The sequence below is a fragment of the Chrysochloris asiatica genome, unplaced genomic scaffold (assembly GCF_000296735.1).
Source record: "Chrysochloris asiatica unplaced genomic scaffold, ChrAsi1.0 scaffold00094, whole genome shotgun sequence".
NCBI classification, from domain to species: Eukaryota; Metazoa; Chordata; class Mammalia; order Afrosoricida; family Chrysochloridae; genus Chrysochloris; species Chrysochloris asiatica.
In genome coordinates this window covers 4,698,738-4,714,348 of record NW_006408612.1, presented here as the reverse complement: position 1 = coordinate 4,714,348, position 15,611 = coordinate 4,698,738, and the positions used below count along the sequence as shown (strand labels likewise).

The following is a 15,611-nucleotide window of genomic DNA, read 5'->3' as shown; positions in this document are numbered from 1 at the left end:
TGGAGAAGGATGTCATGCTGGGTAAGGTGGAGGGTCAGAGAAAAAGAGGAAGACCCCCAACCTGATGGATTGGCCAAGTGGCATCATTGATGGCATCAAGTGTGGCAGCAGTAGTGAGGTTGGCCCAGAATCGGACATTGTTTCGTTCTGCTTGGGGGTCGTTATGAGTCAGTTCCGACTCGATGGCACCTGGCAACAACAACAACAACAAACTTGTTTAATTTCCTCAGCTTCAGCTTGTACTTGCATACGAGCAATTGGTAGTCAGTTCAACAGTCTGCCTCTGGTCTTTTTTTGGCTGATGGTATTGAGCTTTTCCACCATCTCTTCCCAAAGATGTAGTCAATTTGATTCCTGTGTATTCCATCTGGTTAGGTCCAAGTGTAGAGTTGCCTTTTATGCTTTTTTTAAAAAAAGTATTTGCAATGAAAAAGTCATTGGTCTTGCAAAATTCTACCATGCCATCTCCAGCATCATGTCTATAACCAAGGCCATATTTTCCAACTATTGATTCTTCCTCTTTGTTTCCAACCTTCACATTCCAATCACCAGTAATTATCAATACATCATTGCATGTGTGATCAATTTCAGACTGAAGAAATTGGTAGAATTCTTCAGTTTCATCATCATTGGCTTCAGTGGTTGGTGTGTAATTTTGACTAATAGTGGTATTAACTGGTCTTCCTTGTGGCTTATGGATATTATCCTATTATAGAGAGCATTGTTCTTCAAGGTAGATCTTGAAATGTTATTCTGACTATGCATGCATCGCTATTCCTCTTTAATTTGTTGTTTCCGACATAGTAAACCATATGCTTGTCAGATTCAAAATGGCCAATACCAGTCTAGTGCAGCTCACTAATGCTCAGGGTACCAAACTTAATGTGATCCATTTCATTTTTGACAACTTCTAATTTTTCTAGATTCATATTTTGTATATTCCATATCCTGATTATTTATGGGTATTTGCAACTGTTCTTCCTCATTTTAGTTGTGCCCCACCAGCAAATGAAGGTCCAGAAACTTTACTCCATTAGCACCATCATGCTCAACTCTACTTTGACGCGACAGCTCTTTCCCAGTCATATTTTAAATGACTTTCAACCTGGGAAGCTTGCTGTTAAGGATGATAAACCAAAGCCACTGATGTCGAGTTGATTGTAATTCATCATGATCCCATGCATTTCAGGGTAGAACTGCATTCCACAGTGTTTAAAGAGTTGTCATATTATGGAAAGGAGTCCTGATAGAGGATTATGAGCTGGGCTGCTAACTGCATGGTCAGCAGTTTGAATCTATTAGTTGCTCCTCAGGAGAAAGATAATGCTTTCTACTTCCATAAATATTTACAGCCTTGGAAACCCTATACAGGGTCACTATGAGTTGGAACATGACCACCACGACCACAAATCTTATAGAAGTAGACTGCCAGGCTTTTCTTCCTTGGTGCCACTGGGTGGACTCAAACTGCTAACATTTTGGTTAGTTGTTAATTTAAACTGTTGTGCCACGTAAAAACCTATGTCAAGGATGATAAAAACTTTAAATTATGTATGGTTTATCAATACCACCAAAGAGTCTTACTAGCAGGGTGGATTATAAGGTGGACTGCTAATGGAAAAGTCAGCAGTTGGAATCTACAAATCATTCCGTGGGAGAAAGATGAGGCTTTCTGTTCCTGTAAAGATTTGCAGCCTCAGAAACCCTATACAGAGTGGCTATGAGTTGGAACTGACTAAGTGGCACACCATCACCATCATCAATACTAGAAATCTCTTAAGTTACATGATTTGTTGTTGTTATTATGTGCCATGGAGTTGGTTCCGACTTGAGGTTTGCAGCCTGATTTGTAACCATTACGTTAATTTATTGCCATGCTTTATAATTTACATAAACATTATATACATTCTTTTATATGTATCAAATGGCATATAACAAAAACATTTAAAGATTTCCTTATAAATTTTTGATGATTTGTTCAGCTGGTGAATCTTGTTTGAGGCTGCGGTATAATCAGCAGGTCCTATTACTAACAGTAATTAAAGTACAAAATTTTATCTTGACATTTAGCTATCTTAATTCATGGAGAGCACAGGGGCTCTATAGGATAAGCCACTTGAGGACTGCAAATCACAAGGTCAGCAGCTCATGTCCACTAGCCACTCTGTGAGAGAAAGAGGAGGCTGTTTCTGCAAAATGCTATAACTTTGGAAACCCTTTACAGGGTCACTATGAGTATGTAGCATCTCCTTGTTTTGTTCAACAGCTGCTTCTTGGTCTACGTTTAGGTTCCTCATTAGCACAACTAAATGTTCTGGAATTCCTGTTGTTCCCAATGTTATCCATAGTTTGTTATGATCCTCATAGTCGAATGCCTTTGCATAGTTAATAAGTCACAAATAAACATCTTTATGGTATTCTCTGCTTCCAGACAAGATTCATCTGACGTTATCAACGATATCCCTTGTTCCACATCCTTTTCTGAATCCAATTTGAATTTCTGGCAGCTCTCTGTAAATGTACTGCTACAACTGTTTTGAATTGTCTTCATCAGAATTTTACTTGCATGTGATACTGAGGATTTTGTTCGATAATGTTCACATTCTGTTGAGCCACCTTTCTTTGGAATGGGCACAACTATGGATTTCTTCTCATTGGTTGGTCAGGTAACTGTCTTCCAAATTTCTTAGTATAGACAAGTGAGCATCTCTAGTACTTTATCAGTTTGAAATGTTGAAACATTTCAATGTATATTCTGACAATTCCTGGAGCTTTGTTTTTCACCAATGCCTTCAGTGTAGCTTGGACTTCCTCCTTCAGTATAACTGGTTCTTGATCATACCTCTTGAAATGGTTGAACATTAGCCAATTCTTTTTGGTACAGTGACTCTCTGTGTATTCCTTCTATCTTCTTTTGGATGTTTCCTATTTCATTCAATATTTTGTCCATAGAATTTTTCACTATTACAATCCAAGGCTTGAATTTTTATCTCAGTTCTTTCAGCTTGAAAAATGCTGAGCATGTTCTTCCCTTTTGGCTTTCTGACTCTAGGTCTTTTCACATTTCATTGTAATACTTGACTTTATCTTCTTGAGCTGCCTTTAAATTTTTTCTGTACTACTCTTTTACTTCCTCATTTATTTATTGCTTTAGCTCCTCTATGCTCAAAAGCAAGTTTCAGAGTCTCTTCTGACATCCATTTTGGTCTTCTCTTTTTATTAAATGACTTTTTGCTTTCTTCCTGTATGATATTCTTATACTATTTCACAACTCTTCTGGTCTTTGGTCACTGGTGTCTAATGCACTGGTGTCTAATCAAATCTGTTCTTGAGATGGCCTATAAATTTAGGTGGGATATATTTAAGATAATATTTAGAACACAACATCTGAAGGCTTTTTGCCTGTGAGCAACTCCTGCGAAGCAGAACTTAACTCCATCTTGTGCCTACTTTCTCAGTGTTCAGATGCCAATTTTTCTTGAGTACCTCATTCACCTCTGGCTGCTGAATTGCCAGAGTTACAAGCCGAGTATATTTAAAAGTGGATTTTGGTGTCACTTCCCCCAGCTAGGGCTCCGTAACTCCTAATGGTCACCTGGTTGTGATGTGATACCCTGAGAGCCTCAGAGACAGTTTGTACATTTTTCTCTATGCAATAGTCTTCTCCCTGCCTTTCTTACAACCAACATGTTAATGTGATGCATGGCTGCTGTCATCAGTAATTGTTGTGGGAGGAGATTCCTTTGTGTCCTGTGCCCTATAAAAGGTTACAACCTGGAGCTTGGGAACTCATCAGGGTATGTATGATTTCCCTCTTCCTGGGTGATCTATGTTTGTCTTTGTCTTGTGTTTTCTCTTGTTAAAGACAATAGTCTATCCTGGAGTGACTTTGTAGGATAAGCAATGGATGCTAACCACAAGGTCAGCAGTTCAAACCCACCAGCCACTCCTTGGACACCCTAGACAGGGTTGCTGTGAGTCAGAACCTACTCGAAGGCACTTAGCAACAACAATAATATTTATATCTTTGAAGATGGGGTCTCTTTTATAGCCTATAATAGGTTTCCATGAACTTGTTTTTTCTTCAAATTCAGCCTGAACTTGCATTTGAGCAATTGATGGTCTTTTTCACAGTTGGCCCCTGTTGTTTTGATTGATGATATTTAGCTTCTTCATTGTTTCTTCCCACCAATTGACTACATCCCAGAGATGTAGTCCGTTTGATGTGTGTGTATTCCATTTGGTAAAGTCCAGGCGTACAGTCACCTTTTATGTTGTTTTAAAAAATGTATTTGCTATGAATAGGTCATTGGTTTTGCAAAATTCTATCATAAGATAGCCAGCATCGTTTCTATCACCAAGGCCCTATCTTCAAACAACTGATCTTTCCTGTTTGTTTCCAATTTTTACATTCCAGTCACCATCTTGATTGCAATGTTTGATCAATTTCGGCCTGAAGAAGTTGGTAGAATTCTTTAATTTCACCATAATATCATTTAGTGGATGGTATGTGAATCTGAATAATAGTCATATTAACTCGTTTTCCTTGTTGTTGTTGTGTGCCATGGAGTCGGTTCCGACTCATAGTGACCCTACACAGGGTTTCCAAGTCTGTAAATCTTTACAGGAGCAGACTGCCTCATCTTTCTCCCGCGGAACCGCTGGTAGTTTCGAACTGCTGACCTTGAGGCTCACAGCCCGATTCGTAACCACTACGCTACCAGAGCGCCTTAGTTTTCCTTGTAGGTGTATAGATATTATCCCATCAGAAACAGCACTGTACTTCAAGATAGATCTTGAAATGTAATTTTTGACAATGCATATACCGCCATTCCTCTTGACTTTGTTATTCCTGGCATAGGTAAATCATATGACTGTCCAGTTCAAAATGATCAATACCAGTGTACTGTAGCTCAGTAATGCCTAGGATATCTATCTTTATGTGTTTCATTTGATTTTTGATGGCTTTTGATTTTCTTAGATTCATTCTTTGTACATTCCATGTTCCAATTATTAATGGATGTTGGCAGCTGCTTTTTCTCATTTTGAGTCATGCCCCATTAGAAATTAAGGCACTGAAAGCTTTACTCCATCCATGCCACTAAGGTCGACTCTACTTTGTGGAGGTATTTCTTCCCCAGTTGTATTTTGAGTGCCTTCCAATCTGAGGGGCTCATCCTCTGGCACTATTTCTGACAATATGCTGCTGCTATTCGTAAGATTTTGAGTGGCTAGCAATTCAGAAATAGTCCACTTCTCTTTCTTCCTAGTCTGTCTTGGTCTGGAACTTGGTCTGAAACTTGTCTACCATGGGTGACCCTGCTGGTATTAGAAATACTGGTGGCATAGCTCCCAACATCACAGTATATTATTCAAGTCACCATGGTATGACAAACAGATGCATGGTGACCATCCTAGTCTAAACTACAATAATAACTTTCTAAAATGTTTTCTATGTGTCTCCATTTTCTGGTTTCTCTAATTTCTCTTTCACAGCATTACCAGAGACAAATAGCTCCCAAAAATTCAAATTAAATCATCGTGTGCTAAAAATCTTTCAATGGTTTGCCTGTCATCAGAAAATAATACGTAGTTTTAGAACAAGAAAATCTCATAAAATTGACTTTATAAATGGATAAGTAAAAAGTATTGCCTCAAAATTATAGTAACCTTTATTAAAGGTTTGATATATAAAAATATCAAAGTGGAAACCTAGTTTCTCAACTTATCTTTCATCTTCTGAAGGTGGTGCTTCCAGCTCTCTAACCCTTCCTCCAAAGAATGTTATGTTCTTTGAGGGACTCAAACCATTGCCTTTTAAATACTGAGTTTGGGGAACAAAAAGAAATCTGAAGGGGCAAGACAGTGCTGTAAGGTGGATGGGGTAAGTTTCCCCAAGGAATTTCTCCGAGGACAGCCCTTGTTAACTTCTGAGAAGGAGCAGGCACATTGTCATGATGGAAACAAATCCTGGGTGCAACTTTCTAGGCCTTTTTCTCACGGTTGCAGTTTTCAATTTTCTTAAAATGTCTTCCTAATGATCCCGATTGTCCTGTGTCCTTTGAGAAAGTCTATCATGATTACTCCTTTGGAATCCCCCAAACTGGCACCATAACCTTCTAAGCTGACCTCTGCCTTGAATTTTAGTGATCTAGCAGATTCCCTCTGAATTGACTTTTAATTGGACCTTTCTTTTTTGAAAGCACCTTAACAAGATTAAGACAAGTGCATGAATGAGAGAACTTGTTTGCAGTCATGCACTGATAGGATAGACAGGTTTATGCAAGTTTTGTTTAAAATAACATGCATATTAAGTGCTGTTGAGTCGGTTGTTAAGTGCTGTTGAGTCAGTTTTGACTCAGTGACCCTACATAAGTTTTGTGAGGAGGAGCTGATGGGTTTGAACTGCTAACCTTGTGGCTCACAGTCCAATGCTACTCCTCGATGGTACTGAACATATATATGTTGTTGTTAAGTGTCATTGAGTCGGTTCCAATTCATAACGATCCTATACAGGGTTTCTGAGGAGCAGCTGGTGAGCGTGAACTGCCAACCTTGCGATTCAAACAGACCTTGTGGCCCAGTGCATTATCCCACACCAGGACTCCACTAAAACAGATTAACAAGGTATAAATACATGAAATAGATTTTCTCATATAATTGCTGTCACTCAGAATACCAAGGAATGTCAATGGGCTGGATAGAGATTAGGATTCCATGAACTATACCAACATCAGTCCTTTCCTACTGTAATAACATGGTTGGTGGGGAGCTTGGATGGAAATGAGGGTGTAACTCATTTGGGGAAGGTGATCTTGAAAGAGGTGAACTATTATAAGGTCAAAGGAATTTTATCACACATTATCAGTCACTTTTAATTTTTTATTCATCATTCATTTTCTCACAATTGTCTTGACAATCTATCTGCTTAATATTAATTAAATGTCCAGAGTGTTAGGTATCGGTTAGAACATTAAAATTATATGACACAAGAGCTCACATTCTAAGGGAAACTTGCTTTAAAAATGATCTGCCTGATAAATAAGCATCTATTTTACCTACTTTTCTGTGCTTTCTTATCTTTTGCTGTTGTAGTTAAGTGTTGTCAAGTCAGTTCTCACTCATAGCGACACTGTATAGGGTTCCCGAGGAGTGGCTGGTGAGTTTGAACCACTATCTTCATGGTTAGCAGTCCAGTGCTGAGTCTTTAGCACCACATATAACGGGTAGATGAATATCTGAATCATTTAAGAGGACTTGATATGCTGATTGATGAGACTGATGGATGTGGATTTTCATGCCAACACTGCTACTTATTTGAAGAGGACACTAAGAAAGTGACATAATCTTGCTGAATTTTCTCATTTGAAAAATAAGAAATCTATAATATTGATCTCATAGGGCTGTGAGGGAAACCTGATGGCTCCCATAAGGATTTACAGCTTTGGAAACCTTATACAAGGTTGCTATGAGTCCACACTGATTCAACATCACTGTGGGAGAAAGCACCAAACTGCAAAGTCTGTTTGAACCATATGATTGGAGATTCAAACTCACCTGGGAAACCCTATACAGGGTCCTCATGAGTGGAAGAGACTGGGCGGCACTTCATAACAATAGCAGTTTTCAATGCTGTAAATCTTAATGGAAGCAGACTGCTACACCTTTCTCCTGCAAGGTGAAGGTTGGTTAGCAGTGGAGCACCTTGCCATTGAACCACCAGGGCTCTTTAAAGAGATCCATGGGTAGATAGATGACCACAATCCTAGCAATAAAGGTTATGTTAAAGGAATGTTGATTTTGGCTGAACTATGTGTTGGAACCGACTCCATGGCACATCACATAAACAACAACATGCAAAATTGCCACCTTTAAGACACAAAATGATTTGAGTGTTAACAATTTTGTATGGCCAACTTAGATGCTCAGGAAGGAAGAAAAATCAGAAAGAAAGGTCACTCTTAAACATGTGATAGTTAACCAGGTGTTGCTGCTGCTCCTCCTCCCCCCTTTCCCCCAGAGAATGGCTGGGTTCTTGCAGATGTGGATCAAACAGTATTTGCTGGCCTCCTCTTTTTGTGGGACAGGTGAGCTGGGTGTTGCAAAGGGTTTGCACTGGACTACTACTAATGGTCCCTTTGAAGAAAGATCTGGCAATCAATTTCTGTAAATCTTATAGCTAAGAAGGCCCTATGGTATGCCATAACATGTGGTATCTCTATGATTTGGAATCAACAGGATGGCAACATTTTATTTTTTCTTTTTGTGGAAAGAATATGGGTTGAAGATGAGTAAAAGATTCCATGCCAGATTTCCCAAGGGATTTAAGAAAGCATATAAAAATACATATAAAACTGGATGATGTCTGACTTATTACTATCTTGGTAAGATTCTCAGAAGAATCCTGATCAAAAGGGGGGAAGATGTATAACACTATTCCAAATTCTCTTGGACTTTACAGACTTCCTGGAGGCATGAAGTTTGGATGAACCCCTGAAACTATTGCCCTGAGATAGTCTTCAAAATGGAAACTGAAAATATCCTCTGAAATCTTAAAACCAAATAATAGTTTAGCTTAACTTGAAGGAAAAAAAAAAAAAAAAAGTCTTACAGCACTATACTCCATTAAGAACTATCTCTGTGGGGTCACATAGACAACAGCAATTGGAAAGATGAGCTAGAACCTTAAAGGGCAGTGAAAGGGAGGAACAACTCAGAAAAGGACAGTGAAAATGGTTGTGTAACTCCAAGAATGTCATCCATGTCACTAAATAGTACATGTAGAAACTGTTGAATTGTTGTATGGTTTACTGTGTATATTTTCAACAACAAAATAATTAAAATACAAGGTTAAAACAAAGAAGTAATGAAATTGAGGAGGAAAGGAAAAAAATTATACCCAGATCTCTTTGATGCCAATCGCGGCCAGCACAGCAGCTTTCTCAAATCACGTTTGGAAAGGAAAGTATAAATAATATCCAGCATCCTATCTCCCTTCATACTAAACAACTGCCAAGTCCGGGTTCCTATGTAATGGAGCAGTTGCACTGACTGGCTGCTCTTCACTAAGAAAACACACTCCTCTTAATTAACATAAATGGTATTTCAAGACTTGACTACCTGCTAGAATTTAGGAGGGGTTCTTTCCACAGACTGTCATTTCCAGTCATTTTAACCTAGCTTGTGACAATAACTCTGTAAGTATGGTCTGAGAGGGTCCTCTAAGTGATTATGTAGTAGTGATGGTTACTTCAAAACCAGGTGCTAGTTCTAATGGGTGGTTTTCTTTTCAGAAAGACAGATGAGGTGCTTTGGCACCCAGTAAGAATGGTCTTTAGACCAGAAGGCATTTGTAAACGATTCCTTCAAGTCATTTGTCAATTGGTATCAATGAGGAATTTAATTCCTGTAGGATGAACTAACCCTTTTTTAAAGGGGCACAGAAGTGTTTAGACCCATAAAACACCTCTTCACTCTTGAAAAAACACCCCTAAGTTCCTTAAATATAGGGAGAAAGCTACCTTCTATATTTCAGATAAGAAAACCTGACTAAACTATAACTTCCCTTCCTCTCCCCCCTAGTTGTTTTCACCTGTGGCCTCCTTTTTGTTATCCAACCCTTTTTTAAATAGCAAAACACAACTTATTTTATACTTTTATTTTCCTTTACACTTAATGTACGTCTTTCTATACAATACATTCATTACATCATTTATATTTCTCAACTTTTAAAGTTAATTTCCTACTTAAAAGAGAAGGTACAGAAGACTATTAGAAGAGATAACCTCTATTCTTGGACTCAGAATTTCAAGTCTCATTTTACATGTTTATTTTTTAGGCTAATTCCCTGGAAATTCTATCCTTTGTACAACTTGTTTTTTAAGTGCCATCGAGTTGGTTCCAACTCATAGCGACCCTACATAGGGTTTCCCAAGAGCAGCTGGTGGGTTTGAACCACCGACCTTGTAGTTTGCAGCCCAGTGCAGATCCTCCTGTGCCATGCCAGCAGTCCTTTGTACAACTAACAGCCAAATAACCAATCAGTTTCTCATCAGAGGAACATGGGCCTCAAATGCAGACTGAGTCGTTCACAAATGGATTAGCAAGTTGTTTTTGTTTTTTTTTACACAAAATCTAGTTCAAGTGTTTGGACTTCACAGTCAAATCTCCCCAGGCATCTTCCACCTCCCAGCACAACTTCATTTATCACACAAAATAGAGTCATCACATTAATTGGAACGCTGATGCTTGTGCTAGCCAGAGTTCTAATAAAAGCGGTATCTTGAACAGAGTTCCCACCTCTTGCATTTAACTTCTTTCTTGGCAACTACACATAAAGGTAATAGGCAGGGATGTCTCTTAGTTTACCAAGACACACACACAGAACAGAGTAGAGCATTTCCCTCCCAGGAGAATAGCAAGAGATCAAGAATGCCAGCCAACCTTAGAAGGAGTGTTAATCCAATAAATCAAACCGGATTTGAAAGTATAGCTAAAATATTTTAGAGGGGGAAAAAATAAAAAGCATATCTCGATGAAAGTCATTATTTTTAAAATGCTGGCGATCGCTAATAAACTTTAGACATTGACATAATATCAAGAGAATTAAGAGGTGGGAAAAAAATGTAGCTGTGCAGCAAAATGATTAAGGATGAAATTTGACTTTTTGGATTCTGACCCACTGACTACCTACACACCGCATATAGAGTGAAATACACTTTATAATTTGTTTTGTTGCCTGACCAGAATTAAAGTTCTCTTCCTAGTGAGTGTGGTGACTGGAGCTTTATTTTTCTGTTTTAAATGCGTATCTCAGGGTTCAGAAACCAGAAGCAAGGGGGATGGGAAGGAGATGGCTGACAGTGGAAGTTGGAACTGAATGTGTGCGAGAGAAATCCTCCTCCAACCTCGGAGGGGGTGTCTCCCCCAATACCAGCTCCCTCCCCCCGGGCTCGTGGGGCGGGTCTGGTGTGCTCAGTAGCAGCAGCGGCCGCAGCAGCAGCCCCGGGGCTGAGCGGCGGCGGCCTCTAGGCAGCGCAGAAAAGCTGCGGCTCCGAAGAGCGAGGCCTTGGGGAGATCCGGCCGCCGGGATGGAGGACGCGTCGATCGGAGCCGGAGCCACCGGGGACGGATTTGTTTCCCAGCCTGGCTCTCCCACAGCTTGGCGGGGCCTGCTCCGAGCGCCTGCGAGGTGGGAGAGGCTTGCGTCTTGGGCCTGGCAGCGGCAGCCGACCAGCGAGGCAGGCACAGCGGGGTAACGGGCGAGCCGTAGTCGCTCCCGGGAACCTACGCCGCCTCGGCCCCTCATTGTTTCTTCCCTTCCACCCCGGGGGCAAACAGGAAGCGCGCCGCCCGGCCGAGCGACGGACGGGTGTCCTAGCCAATGAGTGCACTCGGCAGAGAGCGTGGTGGCGAATGAGCGGGAAGAAGAGGGGCAGGACTTCCGGGCGGGCTGTCACCCTCTTCCCCCCTTTTGGGCTGGAGGCTCCACCTTTTGTGTTTCCCGCACAGTCAATCAAAATAGGAAAAAAAAAATCCCCGGACCGCTCCGGCCGTGTCCGCCGCCGCTTCCCGCATCCTCTCCCGCCGCCTTCGCTCCTCACCATGTGTAAGGCGGCGGGGAGTCCCGCCTGAGGTGCCCTAAACACACTATGACCGGTACGTAAAGCCGAGAGAGCAACCCCTTCTGCTACTGCTGCTGCTGCCGCCGCCGCCGACCACAGCCAGCCCGGGGCCGCCGTCGCCTCCGGCTCCGTGTGTATGACCGAGTGTCTGTGAGAGGCAGAAAGCCGCACTCCCCTTCGCCTCCCCCCCCTCCTCGCCAGCCACCGTCCACCCGTCAGGCCCCAGCCACGCCGTCGCCCCGCCGGGCCCCAGGGCGGGCGGCCCAGTCCTCCGGGAGCGCATCCCCCAGCGTGCAGGCGCGGGCAGCGGGCGGGCGTGTGTGAGTGACTGACGGGGCGAGAGCAGCAAGCGCGAGTGAGAGCGAGCGGCGCGAAGGGAAAGGGGAGGAGAGGAGAGGGGGCAGGGGCAGTGCGGGGAGGAGGAGGAGGAGGGAACGAGGAGGAGGAGGGTTACAGCCTCGGCGGGCGGGGGCAGCAGCAGGAGGGAGGGGAGGAGGGAGCCGCCGCCGCCGCCGCCGCCGGGGGACGGGGGGGGAGGGGAAGGGGACTCGGCCCGTGCTTTCCGAGTCATTTCGCCTCGGCCCGCGGGCCCCCTCCCTCTCCTCCACCCTGCCTCCCCCTCCCCCGCGCTGTGCCTGCAGCTCCCGAAAAGCCCGTGAAACAAGAGGAAATGGCTGCCTTGGATGTAGACAGCGGCGGCGGGGGCAGCGGCGGCGGCCACGGCGAGTATCTGCAGCAGCAGCAGCAACAGCAACAGCAGCACGGAAACGGCGCGGCGGCGGCGGCGGCGGCCCAGGTGAGGAGCGGCGGAGCCCTGGCCTGACTCCCCCCTCTCGCCGCTTTCTCCTCCCCTCGCCTCTCCCCTCCCTCCCTCCTCCGCGCGTCCCTCCTCCCCTCCCCCCGCCCCGGGAGCTGCCCGCCCGAGGCGCCAACGCTCCGACCCCGCCCGCGCGCCCCCCGCCCGCTGCCTTTTGTGTGTGTGTGTGTGTGTGTGTGTGTGTGTGTGTGTGTGTGTGTGTGTGTGTGCGCGCGCGCGCGCGCTCGCCCTCCCGGGGGTGGGTTCCGGGCGGAAGGTGAAGGCCCGGCGCGTAGCCCGCCGCCTGCCCGTGGACGGCGGTGCCGGGGTGCCTACGGTTCGGAGCCCGGGAGGAGGAGGAGGAGAGCGCGAGCTGGCGCTGGCCCGGGCGCAGCCGGCGGGACCCAGTCTCACTTCCTGTGCGAGCCAGCGGCGGCCCGGCCCTAACCGCCACCCCCTCCCCCTGTCTCCCTCTCTGAACCCGCCCATCGGGGGTAGGACACTCAGCCGTCACCGCTCGCTCTGCTGGCCGCTACCTGCAGCAAGATAGGGCCGCCATCACCGGGGGACGACGAGGAGGAGGCGGCCGCCGCTGCTGGGGCCCCTGCCACTGCCGGAGCGGTAAGTCCCGCGCGCGCGGCCTGCCCCCGCCTAGGCCCCGCGCCCGCCATCCCGGGCCTGGGGCGCACCCGCCCAAAAGGCCTGCTGGCGCCGGCGCCGGCCCCCGCCGCCCGCTTGGGCGCCCTGGCCTGTGCTGTGCACGCCGGCTTTCCCGTAAATTGTCATTGCGGCAGCTCACTCACAATTCCCTACAAAATGAGGCCCTAGAAGTTGGGGGCTAGAGGGCTCCAAAATGGATGTTGGAACCATTCACATAGGGCTGAAAACTCCTTCGCTCGACTACAGAATTTTCAAGTACAGCTTGTCGGCCATAGTATTAACTAGAGAGGCTAGGCTGTGGGATTTTAATATCTTTGAACCTGGAGCTGTTTCTGTTAGAACTTACTAGATCTGAATGATTACATTCCTAAAACGAAAGAACTAGAATGAAGGCTTACTCTGTGAATTACCCTTTTGTGTGTAAGGCGAGTAGTTTTGAGTGCTTGTTAGTGGCCATTCAACATCGTTGAATTTTACTTTTATGCAGACTGCCACTTAAATTTGTAATTTTTTGTAAGGGCAGTAAAACATTTAATTAATGACAGTTGGACTCAACCAAGTTTCTTGGATATCACTTTGGCTTTTGAAATGGAATGATGCTCGTGTTTGAAAAAGTCCAAGTTAGGGATTTACGTGCAATTGTTGAGTTTGGTTGACAAAGCTGTATTTTCATGATGTGTTAGCTAGTCTGATGAGATAAGGTGAGATTTTTGTAGTGTTTTCAGAGTGTGTTCAGGAGCTGGTCAGTGTGTTATGAGGGCTTTCTACAAACAGCTAATTTTTTGACTGCTAACCGCTTTTCGACTGTTAATTGTGAATTTTATATTTCTTTCAACGTGTAGACGTCCTCATACTAATACAGTGAAACTCCTTTCTATTTTTTGTTTTCTGAAAAGGAGTATAGGAATTGATTGTGTACTAATGTTTTGAATAGTCACTATTGATTAAAAGAGTGGTGTTTGGTATGTTCTGTGGCAAATACTTGCACATCTAGGTGTTAAAAGTTAATATTAAAATTAGGACACACTATTGTTACACTGTTGGGGGATGTGACCAGTTTACTGTCTTGAGAGGTTTTTTTTTTGTTTTTTTTTTTCAATTGTGCTTTTTTAGACAGATTAAAATATAAAAACGTAAAATTGTGAGACGAGTTTTTCTTTAGAAACAGATCTATGGATCTATTTGTAGTGAACTGTCCATTTATCCCACAGTGCTAAAACAATGTTTATTCTAGAAAAGCACTACATAAGTAAAATTTCAAAGCAGATTGCTTCTACTTACCTTTTTTATATTGTAAAAAGGAGCAAAACGTTTCTTGTAGCTGAAACTTTAGCACGGTTCAATAGCAGCTCACAGATGAGGAAGGGGTGGGGGAGGGGAAGATATAAAGGAGGAAGTTATTTGTAAAATATGTGTATGTATACACGTGTGAATCTCAGACATGGGGATAGAGTACTATCTTCAGCTTTAGACATCTTTGGCCATTTACATATAGGGAAGTTGTTGCCATACCTCTGCCCCAACTGTGGCATAGCTCCTCCTGTAGACTACCAACTATCAAATCATTACTGACACACATTTCCCGCCAGATGAACGAGAACTAGAATCAGCTGGAGCATTGTTTTCTTTGCATGTTTGGAACCTGTGCCCCCAAAAAGGGTCACTTTGATTAAAATTGGTGTGGCCAGCTTGGATACATTTTCCTGAGCAAATAGGAAAATTATTTTTCTAGGTCAAAAGTGAATTTCAGATGTCTACATCTCAAAATGAGAGGACTAACTTAGGGGAGCGAGCGGTAGGCATGTTTTGTCTATTTGAAAATGTGATTAAATAATAATTTTACTTAAGTTACTAAAAATCAGAGGGTTGCAGAATTTGTTACTTTAAAAATAAATTTTTTATTTTGCAGTAATTGTACAGAGTTACAGAAAAGTGGCATAGAGTAAGTACTGAGAACTACTGTATACCCTTCATCCAGTTTCTCCTAATGTTAACATCACCATGGTGTACTTGAGTTAGTAGAAACTAGGACATTAACATTGGTATGATTATTATTAATTACATACTTTGTCAGCATTTCACCACCTTTTCTAGTAATGCCCTTTTTCTCTTCTTGGATACCACATTGTATTGTGGTATATTGTCTTTAAAATGGAGTGGGACTATATACATAAGATTAAACTTTATGCCAGTTTAGCCTTTGTGTTAATTATACCTTGAAAAGCCAATCAGCTGTGCTTGAGATATACCTTAACCATCATTTGAAATTTGTTTTAATTTGAGTTCATCTTGGATCCTGACCAAGAAAGAGTGTTTGGTTATAGCTCTAACTATAATAGCAAAGCAGTCTCACCTATAATGTGGTCCCACCATATGGACTTCCAAAAATGATTTCATACAGAAGTTTCTTTTACTTTATTACTGTAAGTTGTGTAGTTAATTTTAGTAGTAAATCAGAAATAGGTTAAAAATAAGTATCAACTTGTCTCCTTTGCATTTGTGTGAATTTGTGAATTAGTTGATTCCATTTG

At 43.1% G+C, this 15,611-nt stretch overlaps 1 protein-coding gene across 1 annotated transcript in view; it reads left to right on the top strand.

Annotated features, from left to right (window-relative positions):
* Nucleotides 1-12,270: 12,270 nt before the first annotated feature.
* SP3 (Sp3 transcription factor) overlaps nucleotides 12,271-15,611 on the top strand; it is a 62,221-nt gene continuing 58,880 nt past the window's right edge. The window contains 2 exon segments of the mRNA XM_006866650.1: nucleotides 12,271-12,420; nucleotides 12,919-13,041. Coding sequence (XP_006866712.1) covers nucleotides 12,295-12,420; nucleotides 12,919-13,041 — 249 coding nt within the window. The 5' untranslated portion in view covers nucleotides 12,271-12,294.